This window comes from Dermacentor silvarum, chromosome 6 (genome assembly GCF_013339745.2).
Source record: "Dermacentor silvarum isolate Dsil-2018 chromosome 6, BIME_Dsil_1.4, whole genome shotgun sequence".
Taxonomy (NCBI): Eukaryota; Metazoa; Arthropoda; class Arachnida; order Ixodida; family Ixodidae; genus Dermacentor; species Dermacentor silvarum.
In genome coordinates, this window is record NC_051159.1 from 98,628,304 (window position 1) to 98,651,345 (window position 23,042).

General features: G+C 44.7%; 3 protein-coding genes across 14 annotated transcripts in view; 2 read left to right on the top strand and 1 right to left on the bottom strand.

Moving 5' to 3' along the window:
• Positions 1–10,553, top strand: part of LOC119455746 (oocyte zinc finger protein XlCOF28) — a 54,334-nt gene extending 43,781 nt beyond the window's left edge. For 2 of the 4 annotated variants that reach the window (XM_049669234.1, XM_049669235.1), the window contains exons 8-12: positions 886–1,249; positions 3,792–4,046; positions 5,507–5,652; positions 6,988–7,059; positions 10,017–10,553. In XM_049669234.1, the coding sequence (XP_049525191.1) occupies positions 886–1,249; positions 3,792–4,046; positions 5,507–5,652; positions 6,988–7,059; positions 10,017–10,258 (1,079 nt within the window). In that variant the 3' untranslated portion in view covers positions 10,259–10,553. The remainder of the gene's footprint in view (positions 1–885; positions 1,250–3,791; positions 4,047–5,506; positions 5,653–6,987; positions 7,060–10,016) is intronic. The other 2 variants (XM_049669236.1, XM_049669237.1) reach the window with 2 other exon arrangements.
• A 668-nt stretch (positions 10,554–11,221) lies between these two features.
• LOC119455751 (39S ribosomal protein L40, mitochondrial) lies at positions 11,222–16,030 on the bottom strand. Its single transcript, XM_037717185.2, has 5 exons — positions 15,818–16,030; positions 15,645–15,722; positions 15,402–15,572; positions 13,531–13,729; positions 11,222–11,395 (listed from the first exon to the last, which is right to left on the bottom strand). The coding sequence occupies exons 1-5, from the start codon at positions 15,856–15,858 to the stop codon at positions 11,279–11,281; spliced, it is 606 nt and encodes a 201-aa protein (XP_037573113.1). The 5' UTR covers positions 15,859–16,030; the 3' UTR covers positions 11,222–11,278.
• Positions 16,031–18,976: 2,946 nt separating this feature from the next.
• Positions 18,977–23,042, top strand: part of LOC119455752 (SAFB-like transcription modulator) — a 31,298-nt gene continuing 27,232 nt past the window's right edge. For 5 of the 9 annotated variants that reach the window (XM_037717191.2, XM_037717193.2, XM_037717196.2 and 2 more), the window contains exons 1-2: positions 18,977–19,140; positions 20,886–20,964. In XM_037717191.2, the coding sequence (XP_037573119.1) occupies positions 19,000–19,140; positions 20,886–20,964 (220 nt within the window). In that variant the 5' untranslated portion in view covers positions 18,977–18,999. Of the gene's footprint in view, positions 19,141–20,885; positions 20,965–22,943; positions 22,965–23,042 lie in introns of all 9 variants that reach the window. The other 4 variants (XM_037717186.2, XM_037717190.2, XM_037717194.2 and 1 more) reach the window with 1 other exon arrangement.

Genomic DNA, 23,042 nt, shown 5'->3' on the forward strand with positions numbered 1-23,042 from the left:
CATGGCGGGTAGTGTAATAACTTTAGTGGTACACAGTTCTGGTGCACAGCTGTTGCTCTAGTGCATATCAATGTTAACTATTGTGTGGTACGCTTGCGAGTTTTGGGTCTACACTATGTTAAGTCTGTGACTGTGCTACAACATGTCATCCCACTTTCAAGTACACGTGCATAATTGCTGTTCTCATAATTTTTTTTTAACATATATGTATTTCAGTTTCTGTCAGTGACACATCTAGGCGGGCCTCAACTGTAGGCCAGTACCCGACAATAAGATGATAAGGTAATTTTGGTTGGAAAATAAAAATAAAAGCTTTCCGAAATGCAAGCTGACCCCCCCCCCCCCCCCCAAAAAAAAAAAAAATGCATCAGTGGCAAAACGGGCTTTGAAACTGAACTTTCTCTCTTGCAACATGTGGCGGGACTCGTATCGCCCAAACCCCACAGGTCGGTACTCCTGTGAGATACGAGACCCCCACAAGCACTAGTTGCAAAGTGTTCGTATGATATTAAGAAGCTGTCTTACACCAGATTCTCACTGTTACATTTTATATTGTTCGTTGTCATGGCTTTCCTGTTCACAGTAGCCAACCATGGCATGGAGTGCATGAAGGTTGTGGTACAGCTGGCGGCTTGAATACAGGCTGAGCACATAGTTTCAGATTTGATAATTAAAACAAAAGAAAGATACTGCCCTTGGTTTCAGCTATCAGTAGATATTGTGTGGTCACAGTGACACTTCACTTCCACCATCACCTACCGAACTGCGTACTTTGACACAGATGAGTAGGTGATGGTGGTAGTGAAGCATCACCATGATACATAGTGAAAGAAGGTCACCACCTGCCACCGGCAAACCTGTGTGTGCCTTTTCTGCTCGCTGCAGTGGAGATGGTGGAAGGAGACAAACTCCGTGAATCTGAGGAGGATTCGGAGGAGGAGGGCCCACGGACCAAGCTCACATGCTCCGACTGCTCTTTCGAGACATTCGTGGGGTCAAGCTTTAAGAGGCACTGTACCATGCATGCGCGCCAGCGACTGTCATGCCACCTGTGTGATGCACACTACATGGACCAGGGTTCCCTGGCAAGACACCTGCAGACACACGAGGGTGGCCAGGGGGCACTGCTTCCCTGCCCCAAATGTGACACCCATTTCACTCGCCAGGATACCCTGGAGCAGCACATGATGATGCATGCGCAGCCTGAGAAGCCTTTCAAGTGTTCTGTCTGCAAGAAGTCGTTCATGACGTGAGTGGGGATCTCGTGCTCACTCCCCAACTACGTTGCGTGTTTGTAATGGTTTTAAGTATTATTGCGACAGCAATTATATGGACTCTCGAAGTACATTCGCAGTGTTGACGGCGACGTCCCCATAATAGGTGACCCGTAAAAGAGCGAGGGATTCTGGAATGCGCCGTCTGCTCGCTGTTTCCGGTTCGAGGAAGCGCAGCCGCCGCCACCACTTCGCCGTTGAAGCCTATTGATGCGCCTGTAGTTCGGCTTTGACACACTCGAATATTACCCGGTTGCAAGTGCCTAGCAAAACCATGGTCGACTGTTCAGCCGTTGGCTGCTCAAGTTCAAGCATTAAAGGTAAACTCATGTAACTATTCCCTTGCAGCATCTCTTGCCGAGTCAGCTGTGCACAAGCATCAGAGGCATGGCTGGCACTTCTAAAACTGAGCCATCAGTGAACAAAAAGAAAATTAACGTACAGTGCCACTTATCAGGCAGCAATGAGCTGTGTAAGGGCCTACACGGAATGATTCCTCAAGATATTTCTTTCTCTAACATTGACTCAAGCAACAATGACTATTTCAGTACTCGCATGCACATATATATGAAACATGGTTTTACGGCACAAATTTAAATGGGACACAGCGAGATACATACATAATACTTGTAACCAACTAGCCCACCTTAGTTCCTTGAACACAGATAGAGGTAATGCGCAGTCGTAATATGTCGGCGATACGGCCATTTACCCATCTTGTTGACAAAAAAAGCGAAAACTTCTAACTATATACGTACCACTTGAAATGAACCTCGAGTTTCGACCAAGAAATGCCATTTCAGCACTTTATTTTCTAATTACGCTAGCTACGCCGTTATACTGACGATATCGGTTGCAGCGACGATCACAGGGCAGTATTTACCAGGCTACTATAGCCATCACCTCAGCACCAAATTTTCTAATGCTTCTATATTGCTTGATAAATTATTGGATAAAGATAGCTTTTTCATCTGTCTGACTGACCTGCAGGCAGACGGTGTGCGCAAGCAGGGGCAATTGTCGTAGAGCTAAACCTGGCAAAAACAAAAAAGGCTGCCAAAACGAAAACCAGAGTTAGTTTATGAATAAAAGCGTATCCTTGCCTTTCTTGGCTCGTCATCGTCGCGCCCAGCGTGAACTTGGTGTAAGCTTGGTCTTTTAAGCTGGCTCTCCCACATTCTGTGTTGCAGTGAAGCCCACTGAAATCAGCTGCACGAATGGTACGACATTGCTGGTCGACAAATCGGACGGAAAGCTTCGCACGACTGACAGTTGAAACCGCATAGAAAAACATGCGCACCGGCCATGCCGCCGCGTCGTCCGTCGAACCGGAAGCTGCTAGCAGACGGTGCGCCCCACAATTCCCTGAGATTGCTCCCTTTACGGGTCACCTATTGCTGTCCTGGTATCGTGTGGCTCACACCTGGAGGGTTAGATGGTTTCTAGAGATGCACAGTGCGTTTGACTGCAAAAACAATGAAGCCAAGTGGATGCACCCTTGCAGCCTGCTCAATTGGTTTGGTAGCGAAGCCAGGGCAGTGTTGTGCATTCCGCTGCTGGCATGAGCATAGTGCACGCAAACACTAGCATTCCAGCTGTGTAGCTGTGCGCATACCTTATTGTGGTGCATACAGTGGTATGAGTGGAACAGACAGTGTGCTTCAAGCTACAACACCAATGGTTTTTTAAAGCTTGTAAAATGTGTGTCGGTACTCCTCTATTTTTCACCACTTGGAATCCTTTACATGGGTGCTCATTTACATTTCGTATCTCCAGCATTTACAATTTTTATCACAGGGTGCCAGATATTTAGAGCGTGCTTATGATTGTTGTAACGACACTAGTACTATACTATTTTTGATTTGCATCCTGTTTAGGGCAAGAGTTATCACAGAAGAATAGATAGTCATCGACAAATATTTCAGAGCTCGATTTTTCAGGCCTACCTACAGCACTGCGATGCACTCGGTAGAACCAATGTGCTATAATGGCAGCCGAAATTTTGAGTGCCATTGCATGCATATGTAATCAGTAAATTTAACATTTCTGCTGCCCATTCCACCTGACTACAGTGGAATCTCATTGATACGATTATGCATGATTCGTTTTTTGGGATAATACGCTTTTTGTTCTTATTCCGGCCAGTGGCTTATAGGAGCGAAGTATTGTGGATAACGCGATTTTCGGATACATTTTATTTTTCAGTTCCCGTGAAGATTGTATCAACGAGATTCTACTGTACAGAGCATAATGCCAAGTCAGAACGTTCCAACAGTACAAAGTCCACTCATTTTTAATAAACAGTCATCATCCTAAGTTTTTACTAAACTATCTTTTTTTTTTCCTTTGTCTCTACTCGCAGTTTTTCATTTTAAAAGTTGGCAGGCCTGACATTATGCCCTTATTGAAACACTGCCAAGACAGGCCTCGCTCACCAAATAGTTTGAAAGAGCAGGGTTAAGACACCTTGATTTGATGACTGATCCAGCTGACAAACTCCTCGTGCCCCTCTTGCAGCTACAAGGAGATGCGGGCCCACAAATCGGGTCACGGAATAAAAGCTCCTTACGTCTGTGAGGTCTGTGGCAAAGGCTACCTGCAGCATGCCACCCTAGCCGAGCACCGCTTCAGTCACGAGGAGGAACGAAAGTTCCCGTGCATGCTGTGTGGCAAGCGCTTCTTCAACCCCATGGCCTTAAAACGGCATGAACGCGTGCACACTGGTGAACGGCCATTTCGATGCCTTACTTGCGGCCTCAACTTTGGCATTAGGTGAGGCTCCTCCCAAAATGGTTGTTAGCTTGGCTTGTTGGCGTGACAACACAATACAGTTAACAGTGCAAGGACAGGACACGGGAACTGATTTTCAACCAATGTATATTGCACAGTGACAAAGGATATAGATTTTTAAAAAAAGCACGATAAAATTATCACATTTGTGACTGGGGTATCCCGACTGCACACAGGAGGAAGAGGGTTAGTCAATTAGATAAGCACGGTCTCTTAGTCGAGTATTTGAAGGGATGGCGTTCTGATGCATCCCAAGCCTTAACATAGTGTACAAACTTTGTATTCTGCATGTCCTCAGTTCTCAAAGGGACACTGAAGAGGAACATTATGTTAAGACGTATTAGTAAATTACGTTTGCGCCGTAGCAAACCGACCTTGGTAGAGGAAGCTTGGTAAGCCAGAAAAAGACTCAAAAATGAAAGATGGGTGGCAGTGTCGCCCTGTAGTTCATGCACCAACTCACTGTGATATCCTGGATATTGCTGTCGACAGCGCCTGCTCAGATCTCTGTGATTGTTTATCAGTAGACTAGGACTGAGTTCCATTCTGAAGGAACCATTCAACCTAGCAAGTTCCAGGAAAATTTTTTGTACCAAAGCTGCGTCAAATAAGAGAAGATATACTTTTAAATTTGTGGCGTATCCATGCCAAGGTATTGGTGTGAAATTTAGGAAAGGCAAGTTTGGCCTTCATTATTTCACATTGACGGAACTATTTATTTGAAAACCAATAAAATGCGGTGGTACTGAGGTCACAAACAAAAAGCCACCTAAAAGGTGGACAGGGTCTGAGGTGCTACATGGCAACTGGCAACATGCAAAAGAACTGCAAGGGTGCATAACAAAATTGGTGCTTGTCGACAGTACAGAAGAAATATGAAATAAAAAGTGTTAGTGACAGATGCATAGTGAAATAAAATGCCAGACAGCTGAGGAAAAATACTAGTATTGTAATCAGGGCAATGTGAACTGGATATGAAGGCATCTATCTACATAGCTGTACATATACAAAAAGTATACATTTGACTGGTAAATACATTGCAGTGGTTGTCAGAGATAAAGGGGTGATTATTAGAATTGGTAGAAAAGGAGACAAGGAAAACACTTTCAACCCTTCTCTGGTAAGTGTATGACAATTGAATTTCGAAAATGCTTCACCAGTCCAAACTTATTATATTATTATATTATATTATATTATTATTATATTAGCTTCTGCATAATCCGATTGATTGCTTGATCAATTCATTTATTCAATATTATGTCTCAAAGTTATCCTGGAGCTATTATGGGTGCTACAGCAAAATGATGCAGGGGTTCGTGTAGCCCACTAAGGCGAGTTCTCAGGGCAAACTAAAAAAACCCCCCTCTTTAGTTTCAAACTTCTGAGCAGTAGACGTTGATCATGCGTTTCATTGTTCACAAAATTGTGTCTGTCCTATGCAGGTCTAACCTTATTGCCCACAACCGCACTCACACTGGGGAACGACCCTTTCCATGTCCATCAGAAACGTGCCCGCAGGCGTTCAGCACTTCATCGGCTGCGAAGCGTCATTTTCTCCGCATACATTTAAAAGGCGCACGGAAGACTGGTGGGTCAAGCTGCTTCTCCCTTTGAGACTTCCATCGCCATATTTACTAATGTAATTTGCACCCTCGTGTAATTTGCACACTCATACTTTATTACCCAGGTTTCTATAGAAATAAATTTTACTTGCACATTTTACGTTACATGTGCCAGTCTGCCAATGCGGGGCACAAGGCCGGTTTGGTATATCGGGTGGTGCCTTGTACGGTGTGACTGGTTAAGTGCTGTTTAAGGACAACTTAGTGAAGTCCGGTTTCAAGAAAACCGGAGTCTAAAATGCGCTCGATGGAACCGAGGGCAATGCTTTTTGGGAAGCTGGCGACAATGAAAATACTAGCTGATTTTACAAAAATAGCTGTTATAGACACAATTTCCAACTAAGCTCACATCATTTCTGTATTGTTGTCATAGTAGCTCCCTAGTAATGATGATGATCATGTCACCACGCCAGCAATAAAATGAAAAGATTGACTTGAAAGAACATGCTGGCAGGCTGTGGACAAATGTGCAAATTGTTTGTGTCCAGCTAATGTTTTGTAGTACGTATACTTCTGTGCAAAACACTGTGTAGGTCTTATTGCTCATAACTGTACTAGCTGTTGTTTCTTTTTAATTATACGGACATCCAAGGCATGCTGCACCATCAGTGTCACTGCCGTGGCCGTGCTGTTCCTATCGGCCTGTGCGCGGATGGTTTGCACTTCCTTAAACATGCGAGATGCACCATGCGCTTGGTTGCGAAAATGAGGGAGCCGAATGGGCACACCATCACGCTTCTGCTCAATCGGTTTAGCAGCATAGTTTAGTTGCTGGCGTGAACATTGTCGCATGCCCACTAGCATTACTGCCGAGCTGTCTGCATACTCTAGTCTGAGAGGAATGGACAGCAAACGTCAAGCTAGAGCTATCTCATTCTTTCTTGGGGCGCTGACAAATGCTGCCGGTTTCTCGTCGGTCTCATCTCGTGCACGTAGAGGTGCAACTCCTGCAATACTGCTGTTAGCGCTTTTCGTGACGCCAATGTTGTGATACGCCTGGTAATTGCTAGGGCACTGTTGCTGCTGCGCAGCAGCAGTTGCCTTGCGTGCTACGTTGCACCAACGTGCAGTGCCCGTGTATTATTAGAACACCGTCAAGGAGCTCAAGTGCAACACTAAACCTTGCTATTCCTGTCAATTCTGCACCCATTGAGTGAAACTGCCAATTTCTTGCCTGTGTTTGCTAATGTGAGCACCATGTGCTGCCATCATGTATAAAGATTTAGCTTTATGAGCCATGAAAGTTGAGAGTTATAGGTATGGTAATGCTGACTTATTCTCAACTTTCTTTTTTTCCCCAGCAGCAAAGAACAGTGGAGGCATAGGGCAGCAAACATCTGGAGATGGTGGTGACGGTGAAGATTATATCTTGGGTAAGTATTGCATTCAAATATGTTCGAGTTAGGATCGATGGTGGACTTTTTGTTCTCCGTTCTTCTAGCTCCATCTGGCTTTCTCATTGGGACATAAGATGCTCAGGCAATCTATATGCATCAATGCTGATGTGGTTTCTTACATGTTGTTTGTGTTCGTATGCGTACATTAAAGTGTGATCAAGTGGGCCAGTTGGTGCACACCGAAGAAGCATTGAATAGCAAAAAAAAAAAAAAAAGTCTGTTTCACCTGAAAGGCAAAGCATTGATAGCGAAAGCAAAGTATTACACAACTACATGAAGTAAGGTTTATAAATGTATCGGCCACATAAATTGCAATAAGCATTCTCTTACTAATTAAATAAGCAAGCATGAAAGTCGCGCGTGCGCAGGCAAACATGAACAGATTTTGTTTGATGACCGTGAACACTCACTCTCGCAATGCTGGGGTGACCAAGTGAGCTAACAGAGGTGAGTGAACGCTCCTAATGCCTCTCTTCAACGTGTCTCCGAAATTTGAGATTATGCAACCTCCCGCAATACGCGTGCTCGAATACAGCACCTAGTGCTGTCTCGCACCAGACATACAAACTCGCCAACCTTTTGAACCTGGCGGAGATTACCTGCAAGATAGGGTGCAGGCAGTGCACAGCCGTGCGTATGGAGGGTTGCGTTCGCCCCCCCCCTCCCTTTCACACCTCGCACTTGTTTTATCACGTCACCTCCAACATTGGATGCAGATAAGTTATCCTTCTTGGCTTACCCTCGCACCTACAGCATGCAATAGGATCTTATTGCACTGGACTTTATACGGAGCCTCATGGCAGTAGCACAGATGTCCTGGAGTTTTCATATACACTTAAACTGCAATATAACGAAGTCGGTAAAATCGGCAATTTGCTTCGTTATATCAAAATTTCCTTGTATTGAAGTTTGATCTTTTATGCAAATAAGTGCAGTCGCCGATAAATTTTTCTTACAGAGAAAGGAACTGCAGAACTTTCCGAATTGTCAGGCAATTGAAAAAAAGCTAATTTGAATGAGAAAACAATTCATTTTGATGAATTTGGGAGTCGGCGACGAATGATACGGTTGCAGGCCACGAAGACGATATCTTCACATCGACGGTACGAATTAAGCGAAGCCAGGCATGCTTTCGCATCTACTCCGCCCTCGCGGCTCATAGTGTCTCCCACACTGGGACGACGCTATCACGAAAAGCGCTGGCAGCGAGGAGCGAATGCTTCGTCAGCCTTTCGCTTCAACGGCTCTCCGAAACTCAAGACAACGTAACCTCCAACACTAAACGCGCAGGAAGACAGCTTATATTATGCCACGCCGTCTCGGCACGCCCACTCTTTGCACACGCGGCATATTGCCTCTAAAGCAGGCTGTGCGGCTGCGTATGCGCTCGGCCGCGCTTACAGCCAATGTGCAGCCACGGCCGAGATGCGCGCCAACTTATCCCCACTCCAGTAATGGAAGCAACATTTTACTTTTTGGAGCAGATTATGGAGCAGAAAAAATGCTAGTTTGGATCAGCTGTTGGTGTTCTCAGAGCAGATGGCAAAATATGCCATACGACGCCTGAAGTTGTAAGCGTCACTGAAGCCTCTCATAAAACATTAATATTTTTTATAAAAAATTGCACATACAATGAAAAACGCAAATTGCAAGAAAAACACATTTAAGAAGATGGATGGTTATCGAACGCACAGTAAAATGAGCTATATATGTATTTAAAGATACCAGTACTTGTGGCAGAAATGAGATCAAACCGGTAAAGCTGAGCACCACATTATAATCACCTATATCACATATAACCGTTGCCAGAGCAGCAGTTGATAATCAGTACGAGATCGAAGTAATCTCAGTCCCTTTTACATTTCACCAAAACAGTCTGCATGTCAAGCTCGAAAATATAGCTAAATGAGCTATACTACATTTAAAATGCCAGTTCTTGTTGCATAAATGGGATCAAAGCCAATAGAGCTAAGCATCACAGCATCACAATGTAAACATAATCAGTCATCTATCACAGTTGCCACAGCAGCAGTTGGTAATCAGTATGAGATCGAATTTCCCAGAGCTGTTTTGTAGCAGTCGGAGCAGTTACTAACAAAAGTGACAGTTTGGAGCAGCATGTAGCAGCATTTCTCTTTTGGAGCAGCACTTCCATCACTGCCACTCCATTCAACCCCACCCCCTCGCACGCACTTGATCGTATTACAGCGAGCGAGCTCCCCCCCCCTAGTTCCCTTTGCTCTGCTCGTGCGGGAACGCCGCACTCGTGAAACTGTCATCTTTCTTGTCTCACCCTCGCACGCTTTCACTCGCACCTAAAGCTCAATATGCGGGGCGCGATAGGATCTTATCGCACTTGGACTTTATACGGAACGAGACGCTGCTCCTCTTCGGCGGTCGCTGTAGTCACGCTGTGCACGATTTGAGAGGTGCGTGAGCAAGCAGCCGCTTTAATTCAATCATTTGACCATCTGCGTCCGTGGAAGTTTCCATTGTCTCGGTGTTCCTTTGCGGCGGCAGTGAAATTTCTTTATATTGAAATCCCGTATAAACACACTTCTAAATACATGGTGTTGTATGGACAAGTGGATATGAAACGTTAAATATTTCATTATATTGAGAATTTCATTATATTGAAGTTCGTTATATTAAGGTTTAACTGTGATTGCTATTGCAATGCAGAGTAGATGAATTACAGAATGACACACGCTGTGCAGGTCACTTACACACCACACACACAAACTAGATGTCTAAATGAAATCTTAATTTGTAGGAGCAGTTTCCTTCATTACCTTTCCCTTGTCTCTATTACACCAGCAGTTAAACATTCTTGGCCTCGGGGAACCACACCAGCCTTTAAAAAATGCCCAGAAACTTTCGTCCCGTGTGTGGAGAAACTGTAAATGATAGATGCAAAGCTCTTCTTTGGCCAGGTTGCACTGATGATGTGGGTGGAACCGAGCAGCCAGCAGCACCGACGCCATACATTTGCAAGCAGTGTGGAGCCAGCTTCAAGACCCATTCAGGCCGGTGGGCCCACGAGCGGGCACACATTGTGGTGCGGCCATTTTCGTGTCTCGTCTGCCCGCAGGCATTTGCGAGTATGCATGGCGCCTCCAGACACCTTCGCAAGGTCCACAACATGACGTCCACAGCTAGACGACAGGCAGTATAGTGCGCTACGAGCCTGTGAGACCGACTCTGTCTTCAGCTTAGCGTTGTGGCGAAGTGGCTGAAAGGAAAAGACTGTGCGTTTGCTTCCATTTGGTGGGAACCAGTGTGCAGAAAGTTGGTGAGAGTAACTGGATTGTCTTGTGGTATGCTTTTTGCTGGTGTGAACTGGACCAATTTTGGAGGCCATGCTGAGAGACTGATGTGAATTATTCTTGGCTACATTTGTTTGAGTCAGTGCTGTTGCTGCAATGCCTACTTGAAGTTTAATATATAATAAAATATTTTTCCCCACTATGCCCAAAGCAACATACCACAAAGCATTGCCCAATATTGACCACAGGAAGGCATTTTCACAGTCATAATAGTAGACGATTAGACTACATTGCAATGTCAGAAGGGTCCAATATAATTATGCATGAGCACCTTGCTACTATTTTTAGCAGCCGCACTGGTGATGATAATCGACTGGGTTTAATATTTCAAACCAACGCTTGTGCGAGATGTGCCGTATTGAACGACTTCAGATTAATTTTGGTCGCCTGTGGTTTCTAATGTGCACACATTATGTTTTTGCATACCACTCCTGTTGAAAGGTGGTCACAGCAATCGAACTCGTGACCATGTGCAGTCATAATAGACGATTAGACTACACTGCAATGTCAGAAGGGTCCAATATAATTATGCATGAGCACCTTGCTACTATTTTTTTTGGCAGCTGCAGTGGTGATGATAATCAACTGGGTTTAATATTTCAAACCAATGCTTGTGCGAGATGTGCCGTATTGAACGACTTCAGATCAATTTTGGTCGCCTGTGGTGTCTTAATGTGCACACATTTATGTTTTTGCATACCACTCCTGTTGAAAGGTGGTCACAGCAATCGAACTCGTGACCATGTGCTCAGCAGCAGAGTGCCGCAGCCACTAAGCCACCACTGTGAGTAATAGCTGCAATGGATACAAAATGCAGGAGATAACTATATTTACTGAAGTACATCTATTTCAACAAGCAGCTGCCCACTTTAGGGTCTCCACTTCTTTGTAGTGTCGACATATTTTCCATCAGGTGGTTCATAATTCTCAATTGGAGGAGTAGAAACTACTGCCTTGAACTGAGCAGGAAACAAGCCATTGTCAGCCTATAAAAAGAGAGAGGGACAGCAAAAACAAATTAATTTTGCACAGATGTATGCATGATGGACACAATGAAAACACTGCTTAACAAATCTCAGCCACAGATGTACGTACCGCTTCGTGATACTCATTCAGGTGCGAACACACGGTAAAGACAGCTATGTTGTTATTGTGGTTAAAGAAAAGGTTGTAGCACACGGTAGATTATCTATACAATAGCAATTGGCAGGTAGGGTTACAGCTCCCAGTTTGCTGGAATGCTAATAAAGCATACCATTTCATACTGGGCTGCGCTGTATGAATCTCACAGAGATCAACTTTAGTAAAAACAGCTCCAATGTGCTCAGAATTTACACTAAAGCCTCCCTGAACAAATTTTTTATCGAAGTGGAGAAAGATACTTGAAGTGAAAATAGGCTATTTCAGAAATACTTTGCCGCAAAAAGTACTTCAATGCGTTCAGCAGAGGAAGAGTTATTGGCAATCAAACGGGACCTCTGCTGTGCTCCCGTTCCTTCTTCACTGCCTTGCACTGCGAAGGCTATGGCGAGGTGGGGCGTGGACACAACGCTCCGCCTTTGAAATGTCATCGTGGCACGCAGTTCAAGTTTTATTTTGGATGTTAACGTAGACACCACGACTTCCGATTTGGGTGCCTACAACATGCTAAGTGCAAACCAAACGCGTTTGTCCTCAGCTAGCCGCAGTGCGCTTAGCCAGTGGACTCATGGTGCCACCCGGCGGCAGCCGTGGTGTAGCCGACCGCAGCGGCCAATAGCAGCCACGTATTGTAATGTGTTTTATTAAGAAATAAAACACACAGAGAAGAGTGAGGATCATGGCTTATGTTGAAAATGAGAGCGTTTGTACTCAGGTGACTTCGCGCTCTGCTTGCGAAGCTCCACGTACGACAGCAAAACTGTCGTACGCACAGCAGCGTATGCTACATGCGGGCTATGTTATTTCACCAATCCTGAGGGTTGGTTCAGGGCTCCTTTAAAAAAAATTAGTATGAAAGTAATGTTTAGAATCCCGAATCTTTAAACAGCAACAACATGCAACACATTTCTAATGTACTTTTGATGTAGCATAAGTGGACCTGCCTATGTGGGCAATGCTACACCAAAAATGCACCAGAAATGTGTTCCTTGTCTTTGTATAACTTCTTGTATTGTGTTTAAAATGTTGTGCTTGCAGTTTCAAACTTGTAAAGCAAAACTAGTGTCCAACACATTTGTAGAGCGTGTCAACAAACCATATTTACTTGCATAGTGGATGCACTTAAAAACTGAATCAAAGTAGAGGGCTTCAATTTATTGCATGTTCATTGCAGCAGTAAAAATTCTGTGCGAAAAATTTCACTTGAATTTATTCCCCGTAATCACAAACTTAGCAAGAATTCTTTTTGGAAGTACAAACAAAGTGCATCCATTATGCGAGTAAATAGTATACATGGCATAGGCTCTGCTACAGAAGCCGGTGCTAGAATAAGAAAAGCAAATGAAGGGCCCACACTTGTACATGTTGCAGAAACAAAGTAACTGATTACTATTACAATTGCTTCACTCAAAAATGTAACTGTTTACAGTGACCAGTGACTGCCTTACGAAAGTAACTGAGAAATTACTAAAATATAATCAATTACCTTTAGTAGTTTCATCAAAAGCTTTATCAACATTGCACATACCCAGTAAATAGATAGTGCTCACCTGGCTCTTTCAGTGCGTCCTCTACAGCCCTTCACACACTGTTCTTATTTGATCATGAGTCGTTAACTTGCCTAAGCTTCATTCAGCCTTGGGCAGCATCCGCACCGCGATTGACAAAGGTCGTATGACAAACTGGCAGCCAAGGCGCGTCTCAAACGATGTTAAAACTGGTAATGATAACTTGCTTGCACCACACTGAAATGTCTTGTGATAGATACTGTTCACATCTGCTTGCATCACCATCGTCATATAAATTAAGCATCAGCGTATACCAACATCCTGTTTCCTATGCCACTAGTTCGTTTAGCAGCTTTGCAACCCAAGTGGCGAAGCTGAAAAAATCAAACAGCGGGCGACTCATCCAAAACAATTGTTTTTCAATCATAGTGACCAACTTGGTCATGTGACCTTTGCATCGCGACAGTGCTCACCTGCACAGCTGCATTGTACAACTCTTCGGAGGCTTCCTTCAGCATCTCCAGAGCCTTCTGCTGTGTGGCCACTATGCGTTCCAGCATGGCAGATTCGCTGTGATGCTTCCGCATGCAGTATATGCTCCAGGCACGCTGCATCGCCTCTCGCAGCTGACATGTCTCGTGCTCCAGGACAGGCGGCGCCCTACGCCTTAATCTGCAGTGTCGGTAGTGAAATGCGTTACTGTCATAGATTCTAAAACACAGTTATTGCTGTGTATGTCGCTAGTACCATCATGTTTCAGTGCTTAAGAGAAGCTGCTTGGAAAGAAAGCTGTGTGTCCTCACCCACAATTCAAGCTCCAGCCTGCAATGTGTAAAATGTCATGTCCTCATGCACTGTTTGGAGTCGTCAATGTAGGGCCAGCTGCCACCGTTTTGGGCAGCACTTAACACTTTTTGACCACAGTATAAAATGTTCACAATTTTGTAGACAATGTTGCCATGAACATGTAAGCGAAACATTACTCCACTGCATGCACAGCAGGGAGTTTTAAATTTCACATGAAAGATCCCTCTTTCTCTCTTGCAGTTTTCGAGCGCCCTCTATTATGCTGTGTCTATGACAGCTCATGACACCAGCCACTGAGCGATTGTCCATGACCATGAGTAACCCCTGAGTGAAAGCAGGAAATTGAATGACAAGTGAGAACTGGTGAACACAAACTCAGAACATGGAGGAACAAAGATATACATGGCAGCGTACAATGCCTTAAACAGCAAACGAACTGTGGCAACAGTGATGAAATTCCACTGGCCTGAGTGCATTATTAAAGAAGTCAAGGCAGCAGTGTGGAGCAAACTATATTTGAGAAATACTGTAGCGAAATGAAAACTCTTAAATTAGGTAAGATTGATAAAGTTGCACATACAAGTTCTTGCGAACCATTAGCAAAAATGCAATTTGCAAGTTCTTGCCTCTTTAGAGTCTAAAGCACTGGTCACATTTAGTCTCCAGAGATTTGGGTTTCTGCTCCCATTTTTTACGTCCAACAACTGTGATGGTGCACTACCACGACAGCACCTATATTAACCGCTGCTAAAGGACGGCCACTTTGCAGAACCTGTTGCGAGTTGCAGAAAAGTCGCCACCGTGGTGTTCACATAGTCACTGACATCAACACGCCTCAAAAAGGTGGAACACCAAGAGGAGCTGGATGAAATCACAAGGACTTGTCCCACACACATTCACGGACAACCTTTGATACATCGCACGGTTACTTCGACATACAGGGCTGCATGGAAACCGAAAAAGAGCTGCGAGTGTTTAAAAAGTGCCTGGTATTATCGAAGGTTTGACCCAAGTGCCAGATGAAAATTAAAAGCTTCATTTTGTGTGATTCATGGCTACGACTGCTCCAAAAAAGTGCATGACAATTTACATAACCACCAGGCAGTAATAACAAGCTTTACTGAGTGGCTTTCAGGCTTCCTATTCAACTTCGAATAAGGTTTTTGTCTAATTAGCAGATTAGACAAATTTGTCTAATCTAATTAATGATATGTTCATTTTCCACGGTCCTCTAAAAAACTTGTCAAAGGGGTTCTATGGTAGGTTAGCGACTTTCGGAAGCGATGTGATTTACTGTCACAGCGGGCGCGTCAAATAAACTGCACGTTACATGGCCTCTATGTTGCCTCAACGGCGTTGGTTGCCTATATACTACCTAGAACTTTGCAGCACCACGGTAAAGGCGTTTCACAGATGAACAGATCCCTGTAGTTAAATTTACTCAAAGCTACAAGGCTCGTCACGTGAGGAACCCGTCGACATCACTAATTAAAGCGGCCTGTCGAAATGACGGTGCATTCAGCCACTGAACACTTACCCTAGCTCCTTTTGCAGTTTTGGGGCGACCTCCGCCTCTTCGATTGGTTTGTACTTCTTGGCATGCTTCTTGAGCTGGCGGATACCCCTTTCGATCCTTCGCTTCTTCCGTTCTTCCCTCATACGCAGAATGGCCGGGTCGAGTCGTTTCTTCTTTTTAAGCGGCTCCGCACTGCGTCAATTCATTTCCAACAGTATTGGAATTAAGCACTGCGACTTCGCGCAAAGCAGCATCGCGACTTACCCAAGCTGGGCCGTAGTGTGCAGGTCTCTAAACACAACGGCAGCAGGCGGCAGTAATCGTTGTGGAGCCGCCGCTAACCTGGAAAACAAAGGAAAAACAAGGAAAAGTCAAGGCAAGAAGCCTTCGACGATGTCGACGAGCTCCTTCATGTCCAGTCCGGACTGCTCTCTCACCTTAAATTGGTCAGTCTTGCAGTCAAGGCGAAAAGTTGCATCCTAGCTCAGATGCAGAAGAGGAGCCACTACAAATTTCTTATGTTATACTTGTCTGTGTTACGGTTCAGTCCTCTACGTTCGTGAACTTTATAGGCTAGCGGTGCTTGAAGACCTCACGCTCTCGTCACTCGCGTACCACCGTGCAAGTTTCTCATGCTATCGACTATCGTACCATAGGACCATAGCACGACCTCCTCTATAAACTTCCGACCTGCTCATGCCGACGCTCCCCCTGACGCCAGATTTGCTTTTGCTTGTCTTGTTTTTTTTATTTCGCCAAACTGCCGCCGCATGCCGTGGCGCCACCACTTACCCCCATCACTTCGCAATGAGTGCTGTGGCCGCATGTGCTCAGCGTGGTCAGCTTCTTCGGTTGGTGTGGTAGGCGCTTGCCTTTGTGACATTCGGAGTTGATCATGTGTCACTTAGCAACTGCACAGTCAACAACAGCATTAAGGTACGGTAGCAGTAACACCGTTTCCCGGAAATGGTGTACTGTTGCGTCGCTATCTGCAAGTCGAGCCGGCGGCGGTCAAGAATCGCGACTGGGATATCGTTCCGCGAGTTTCCCTGTGACATGTAAAAATTAGTGAAAAAAAAAAAAAAAAAGGATGATGGTATAATGTGGCGGACAGACAGCCAAAATGCATGTCCTTTTCAAAATGGAAATCTGATGAAAAGGAAAAGTTTCTCTGCACAAGGTTTTTATGGGTAGAGTATCAAAATTAGTCGTACTAAATTATTTAAGCTTGGCAGTTCGTATACACAACATTCCCATGGATCAGCATAGTGCTCGCAAGAGCTGCAGTTTCTCTCCTGACGCTTTTATTTGAAGCATATTCTTAAGACTATGCAGCAGAAGCAATGATGAACGCGCGGGAGCAGTGCCGATGCGATATCGCGGCAATGCCAGCGAAGCTCGAGCGGTGGCCGTAACCGTGAGAACTAAAAACCGTGTTAGGGATCATTTCAAAAATATTGTAGGCGCGAATAGTCGATGTAGCAACGTAGCGGTACGCCGATAGTTATGTTGCACACTTTCATCCTTAGAAGGTCGCTATTACTATAGGCCCCGACGCGTAAAGTACGACCGTTCCTTCCGCTCGCTTTTATTTTCCCGTGTGGGCAGCATGATAAAGGTAATCTTGAAACTCGAGCTTATGCAGAGGGAATTAACAGGTCATAAAGGTAAACGACTTAGGCGAATGACCGTGTACGTCGTTTATATATATGTTCTGTTCATTCGCGCTGCAGAAACTCGAGTTTCTATATCAATGTACCAACTAGTCCATGCACGAATTACCCCATGGGCTAGTTGTATCAACTAGTCAATGGATGTTGGCAGCAGCCAACGAGGCGGCGCTGCACGAAATGAAGCAAGGAAATGAATATAAGGATTGCATTCTCCATGCCATGCGCTGTATATTATTTTTGTTTGTTTGTTTGTTGTTGTTACCTACACGTTCGATCCCGCTGCAAAATCGCTCGTGCAATTGGGTCAGGTAGTCAACATTATTTCGGAGCCCTCTACTACGGTCCTTCTCATGGCCAGACAGTTGCTTTGAGACGTTAAACTCCGTGAATCCGTCAATCTTGAAACACGAAAAACAAACAGAATAGACTGCACAGCATTGCGCCAGGACCGCCGTGCGCTCAACGTGCGCTACGTCGCATCGTCTGCTGTTGGATTGGATTGGATTGGATTTATTGGCCTCGCCCTTTGTAACGGGTGGGCATCGCCGTGAAAAAGTAGCGACGCCCTGGCCTTAGTAGTTAACAAATATAAGCTGCATGCACACATACGCAGAGTCACAAACGCATTCACACACACTGTCAATATCAATATCAAGCACACGCAAAGTTTGGCCGTTAATGTGCGCGCACTATGGCCCACCACTCCCGCAGCCGACTCTTGGTTGTGGCCACCTGGTTGACTTGGTCACCGCCAGCTGGAATGCGGGGGGAGAAGCCGAGCGCTAGCGGTAGCGTGGTGCCATCTATGGGCGCTGGTGTGAGGCTCGCGCAGTGCAGGACCAAATGTTCAATTGTCCAAATGTGGGGGTTAGTTCAGGCGGCACCTGGCGGCACTTTCGGTCTCTACGCAACAGTTTTTAGGCCCGCGCGCCGCCGTAGGGGTGGCGTCAGTGAGCAGGTCGGAAGTTTATAGAGGAGGTCGTGGACCATAGATCGTGCTCGCAACATGCGCGCTATGCTAGATGGATACGGCGGATGCTTCGGAGAGGGGATTGCCCCTTTCCTAAAGAAAGGCGGAAGTTCGGAAATATTTCTCATTTGTCTATTCATTTTCTCTGTATTTGTCATGGAGGAAGGAAACAAAACAGGAGAGGCCCTGACGTCACTTTTTTGAAGCCGGAAGTGCAGCCATGTCGGTGTGCCACCTCTCCTTGCGCCTCCAATCAGGGGTTCTGCAGCTCGCCGGAGCAGATGGGCGCGAACTTTGAACTTACATTATTACGAGCCGCTGGAAGTGTGTGCTCCTGACGCGCGTCAAAACAAAGCCTACAAAACTTCTGTAGCAGCTTTAGTGAAGCAGACGCGCTCCTGTGTTTTTCCGTGGCACGTTGAAGAAGACAACGAAGACCCGCGCCGTGATTGCTTGAGTGCATCTGTTGCTGGACGACACTCACACTCACATACCCAAAACACAACTTTCAAGCTCACACACCACACTCCAAAGTCAGCTTTTGTCGCGAACAAAAGGTGCTGCGGGAAAGACACCGGCGGAAAAATCTTATCTCACTTTTCAGAGACCGAGAGCAGCAGCGAAAGCTTCAGGAGCGCGGTTGTCATGGCAACGTTGACACTTGGGGTACATATCCCAGTGCTCCTTTGCGAAAAACATCACGTGACTTCCGCCACACCTTCTCCAATACGTTCGTGCTGGCCAGGGCCTCTCCTGGGGTTTCCTTCCTCCATGGTATTTGTTGTTTTATTTATACTTTATAGTTGTATAATTAGCTCCTTGTTAACATTTTTAAGTGTGCAAGTAACCATAAAGTAGTCCACTACTGCGTCAAAGCTTTCGACAGTTTTTCTTCTTTTTTTGCTAATTGTATTACTACAGCAATATCCGGTCATCCCGTTTCCCGTGGCATTCGTAGATTCTTCTTCATTCGAAAATGGCGTCCGCTGGGGATGGAGGTGCGACCGTGAAGAGGAAAATTGGCGAGCTCAAAGTTGTTCAGCTAAGGGCCGAACTTGAAGGACGCGAGTTGGACAAGAGCGGCAGTAAAACTGCATTGATTGAGCGTCTTTCAAAGGTAACCACTTAGGGCTTCCTCAAAACCCTGCTACTTCCTAGTAGGCAGTAGGCCTACCTCGCTTCGCATAGCGTCCTGCGCTGCCGTCGTAACTTGTGCGTGTTTAGCTGCTGTGGGTAACATTTACGTGCTTGAGCGTTGTTTGGAAGCTAGTTTTTGTTCGAAGAGAGGATCGTTTAGCGGTAGAATACGTTGACTTAAAGATGTGGTTGTAATAACTGCAGTCTATGCAATTGATCGTGCCGAGCTGCTATTTCTTTTTGTTTTCTTTCTCGTATGAGTGGCTGCAGCTGGATTGCTTTCCACGCGCGCATAATGGCACTTTCGTCACTTTTGCTTTCGTTATACTAGAACGAGCGTGCACGAACACGCGAGCAGATGGGAAAGAAAATGCCACGTTTCGTTAGCGCCTACGCGGAATGCATGCGCAGAACGGAGTTCTTCGTGAAGCGCTACTTCGGGTATTTCGTGTTCAGATATTTCTTTGAGCACGACTTGCAGATATTGCAAGAGTTGTTCACCCAGATCTATATGGTAACGGTAATTTTCAACCAGAGCAGCAGTTATATGTAATTTGCAGATTTTATTTCGATTTACTATTTTTTTTGTAGGTGAATTGTTGGTAAGGGTGGGTGAGCGATGATGAATGTAGTACCGCTGTGGCAGTTCTAGGCAAACGAATTTTTCAATTTTTTTTTATTGTCTGCGTAATGATCAGGCACCTGAAAGAAAAATCAGTTACAAATTCACAAACCGCGATAATAAAGACTTAGCATACAAAATAACCACACCGTTAAAAAAATTATGCCCGCGCAGATGCTTAAGCAATTCCGTAAAAACAGCATGAATTCAAATTTTGTGCTCCTGTGCTTTCCGTGCCTGTACCGCTGTGGTGGTTTTTTTCACTTATTCCTCATGTTGCTGCTCTCAAGTCTTTTGCAGCTGTTCTTAGCGTGTGTGATTAAACCGGGTGCAGGCCAACAGTGCAAAAAAAAGATATGTAGATATATGTGGCAACACTTAGCTTCCTTCCATAGCTTACATAAAACATCTTTAGTATTGATGGAACACAAGTAGACACGACGAAGCACTATTCACTAGTTTAATGGGTCTGTTTTCAACACTAATTCAACATGGGTATGAATATTGTAGGGCAAGAAAAATAAGGTTTAACTCCCCTCCTTTCTTATTTTAACATCTGTCGCCACAGAATTTGTGTATTTTTGCATTTGAGTTTCTGAGATTTGTAGATGGGGGGGGGGGGGGGGTGCAGAGAAAGGCTGTGTCCCTTATTTCTGCAATACAACTGTTTCATGTTCCATTCTGGAAGATTGTTAACCGGTCAAACACCCTGTCATACTAGATGTAGATGAGCGAGTGTATGACATACCTAATCCTGCTCTTTCTGTTGCATACATCAAGTCGCAGGAGTTAAATTTCCTTCCAAGTGAAGGGGTGCTTGGGAGACATTATTTACTGTTCAGTATTCCTCTATAGTTACAGTGTGCTTTTTGGGTGTAATATTACCAATTCCAACACACTTTTCATTTGCCCACTCTGCTTTACACTCGCAACCTGTGCCGCTGAATAATTTTTTGTCTATTTGTCTATTGCAATTGATTCCTGTGATGGGTGTATCGGCGTATTGTCAGCCTTTGCATTTATTAATGCCAATCTTTTTTAGTTTTTTGTGAAGCTTGTCAAAACTGTTTGATAGAAGTGTTCTCTTGCTGTCTTCTTTTTAGGCTTTAGAAGAGGAAGGACTTGATCCAGAGACTCACGAGTTTGAAGTTCCTGCTGAATCTTCTTCAGCAAAGAAAATGAGTAAGATATATTTGTGCCCGGTGTTATGAGGTTAGGGGTGGAGGTGGGGGTGGGTGTAGCTAATGTAAAGGGACACTAAAGGCAAATATTATTTCAACGTGGACTGTTAAAATATGGTACCAGAAACCTCGAAATGCTTGTTTCGTGCCAAGAAAAGACTTATTTTAAGAGAAAATTGCGTCTGAAGCGTCCGGATACCTCTAGCGCAATTCAAATTGCGCGCCCGAGCGAGGAGTGGCGACGTCATGGCCATATCGTGACGTTGTGCCGCCTGTGAGTAAAACGGCCCCCGCAGACGGCGCTTCGGCTTTTTTTTTTTTTCTGCGAAGAGCGCAAACGCGCGGCCACAAACAGAACCAAGACAGAGCCGACGGCAGTTTGAAAGTAGAAGTATGGTGGCTATAGCCACCATAGCAGAAGGTAAAGCGTGCGCCGAATTGTCAACAGTGATTGTCGACGCTCGTCGCAATGGACCAACTAGTTGACGACCCTGACAACGACACATTGGCTTGCGATGCTGGGCTCGATTTTAGTGATTTAAGCTCCAATGAGCGTGACATGCTGCTGAGGGCTCGCGCTGCCGGCTTCGTTGCCTGCTACGATGGCGGCCTCGACACCGGCTCTTCCAAGCGCGAAAGCAGCGAGGACTCCTGCAATGCGACATCGGGTGACAAAGCTGGTCACTGTCTGGACGTGCCGTCACGACTCTCAAGCTGCTAGCAAATTCAAGTGCGAGTTTAGCAAGCCAGCAACACCAGCGCAGTCATGGAGGAAGGAAAAGATTTTCCCCTATGGGGAGTGCAGTACTACGCGATAACGAATTTCTGAAACTCGAAAGCGAGCGCGGCGCAGAGTCGAGCGAAGACGAAATCTTTTGACTGCCCGCGTCGTTATCAAGTGTATCGCCAAAAAGGTATTTTTTTCTATGAATCTAATAGAAGTAGACAAATAGCATTTTCTTCTGTCTTATAATCCAATGGAACAATCTTTTTAATACGAGTGGTTGAGTACTAGTGACATACTTTTTTTTGAGGAGTGCCTTTGTCATCGGGTAATTACTGGAATGTCCCTGGGGAGTCTTATCATGTCCTACATTTACCTCAATTTCTCGATTACTAAAGCTCTGTTCGCGATTATATTGACGCCTTAGACATTCTAGAGCATTGCTCTATCACTTTAGCTTGACTTTTTATTTCACTTTAGTGTCCCTTTAACACAGCTGTGACATGCCCATCTTTTATACCTAGCGTATTTTGTTGTAATTTCAGGTGCAATTTCACAGCAGTGTAGCAGACAGTGTTAATGGCTGAGGGAACTCTGTTGTCCAGTTACCAGCATTTAGCCTTAATTTGTCAACTTGAAAGCCTGGGTACAATGACATCCTAGGCATAGCAAGCTACTCAAGATTTAAGAATAAAGTTTAATATAAGCAGCAGGATGTTTTTCGTTAGAGCTATAAATCTGTGAGGCTTCTGCCATGTTACCGTAGCCTAATGAAAATTAGTGTTCTCTTTGCTCACATTTGACCTGTTCAATACCGACACTGTTTATCAGCGCATATGTTGCCCATATATGTGAAGATCTGTCAATGCTAGATACCAAAAGAAATTGATTACAAGATTTTATTAGATCGACTAGCCACATTCATGTGCAAGAACAGTGAAAAGGCTTTTGCTTGGTAAATTTGTAGAGCGATTTTGTCGTACTTGCTCTGGAAGCTTGACATTATTTTTTAAGAAATCTGCATTACATGGATGGTGTGAATGTAATGCAGATTTCTTAAAAGAACATTAAAATAAAAAAAATTATTTCTTTAGGTTTTGACAGGACCACAGGTCCTGAAGCTTTAGATGTATTTTTTGAATACATGCGGTAGCAGCTTATACATTTTGCAAATTGAGATGCGTTACACTAAGTTGTAATAAACACACATTTTTCACACGCACACACATCTTTTTTTTTTTTTGTTGTTGTTGCAGGTGACGAGGATACTGACTTAGGTGGGGTGCTCAGTTTCATTTTTCATTGTTTTAGTAATGAATACTGTTAGTAAATATACACGAACAAGCCTTTCTTTT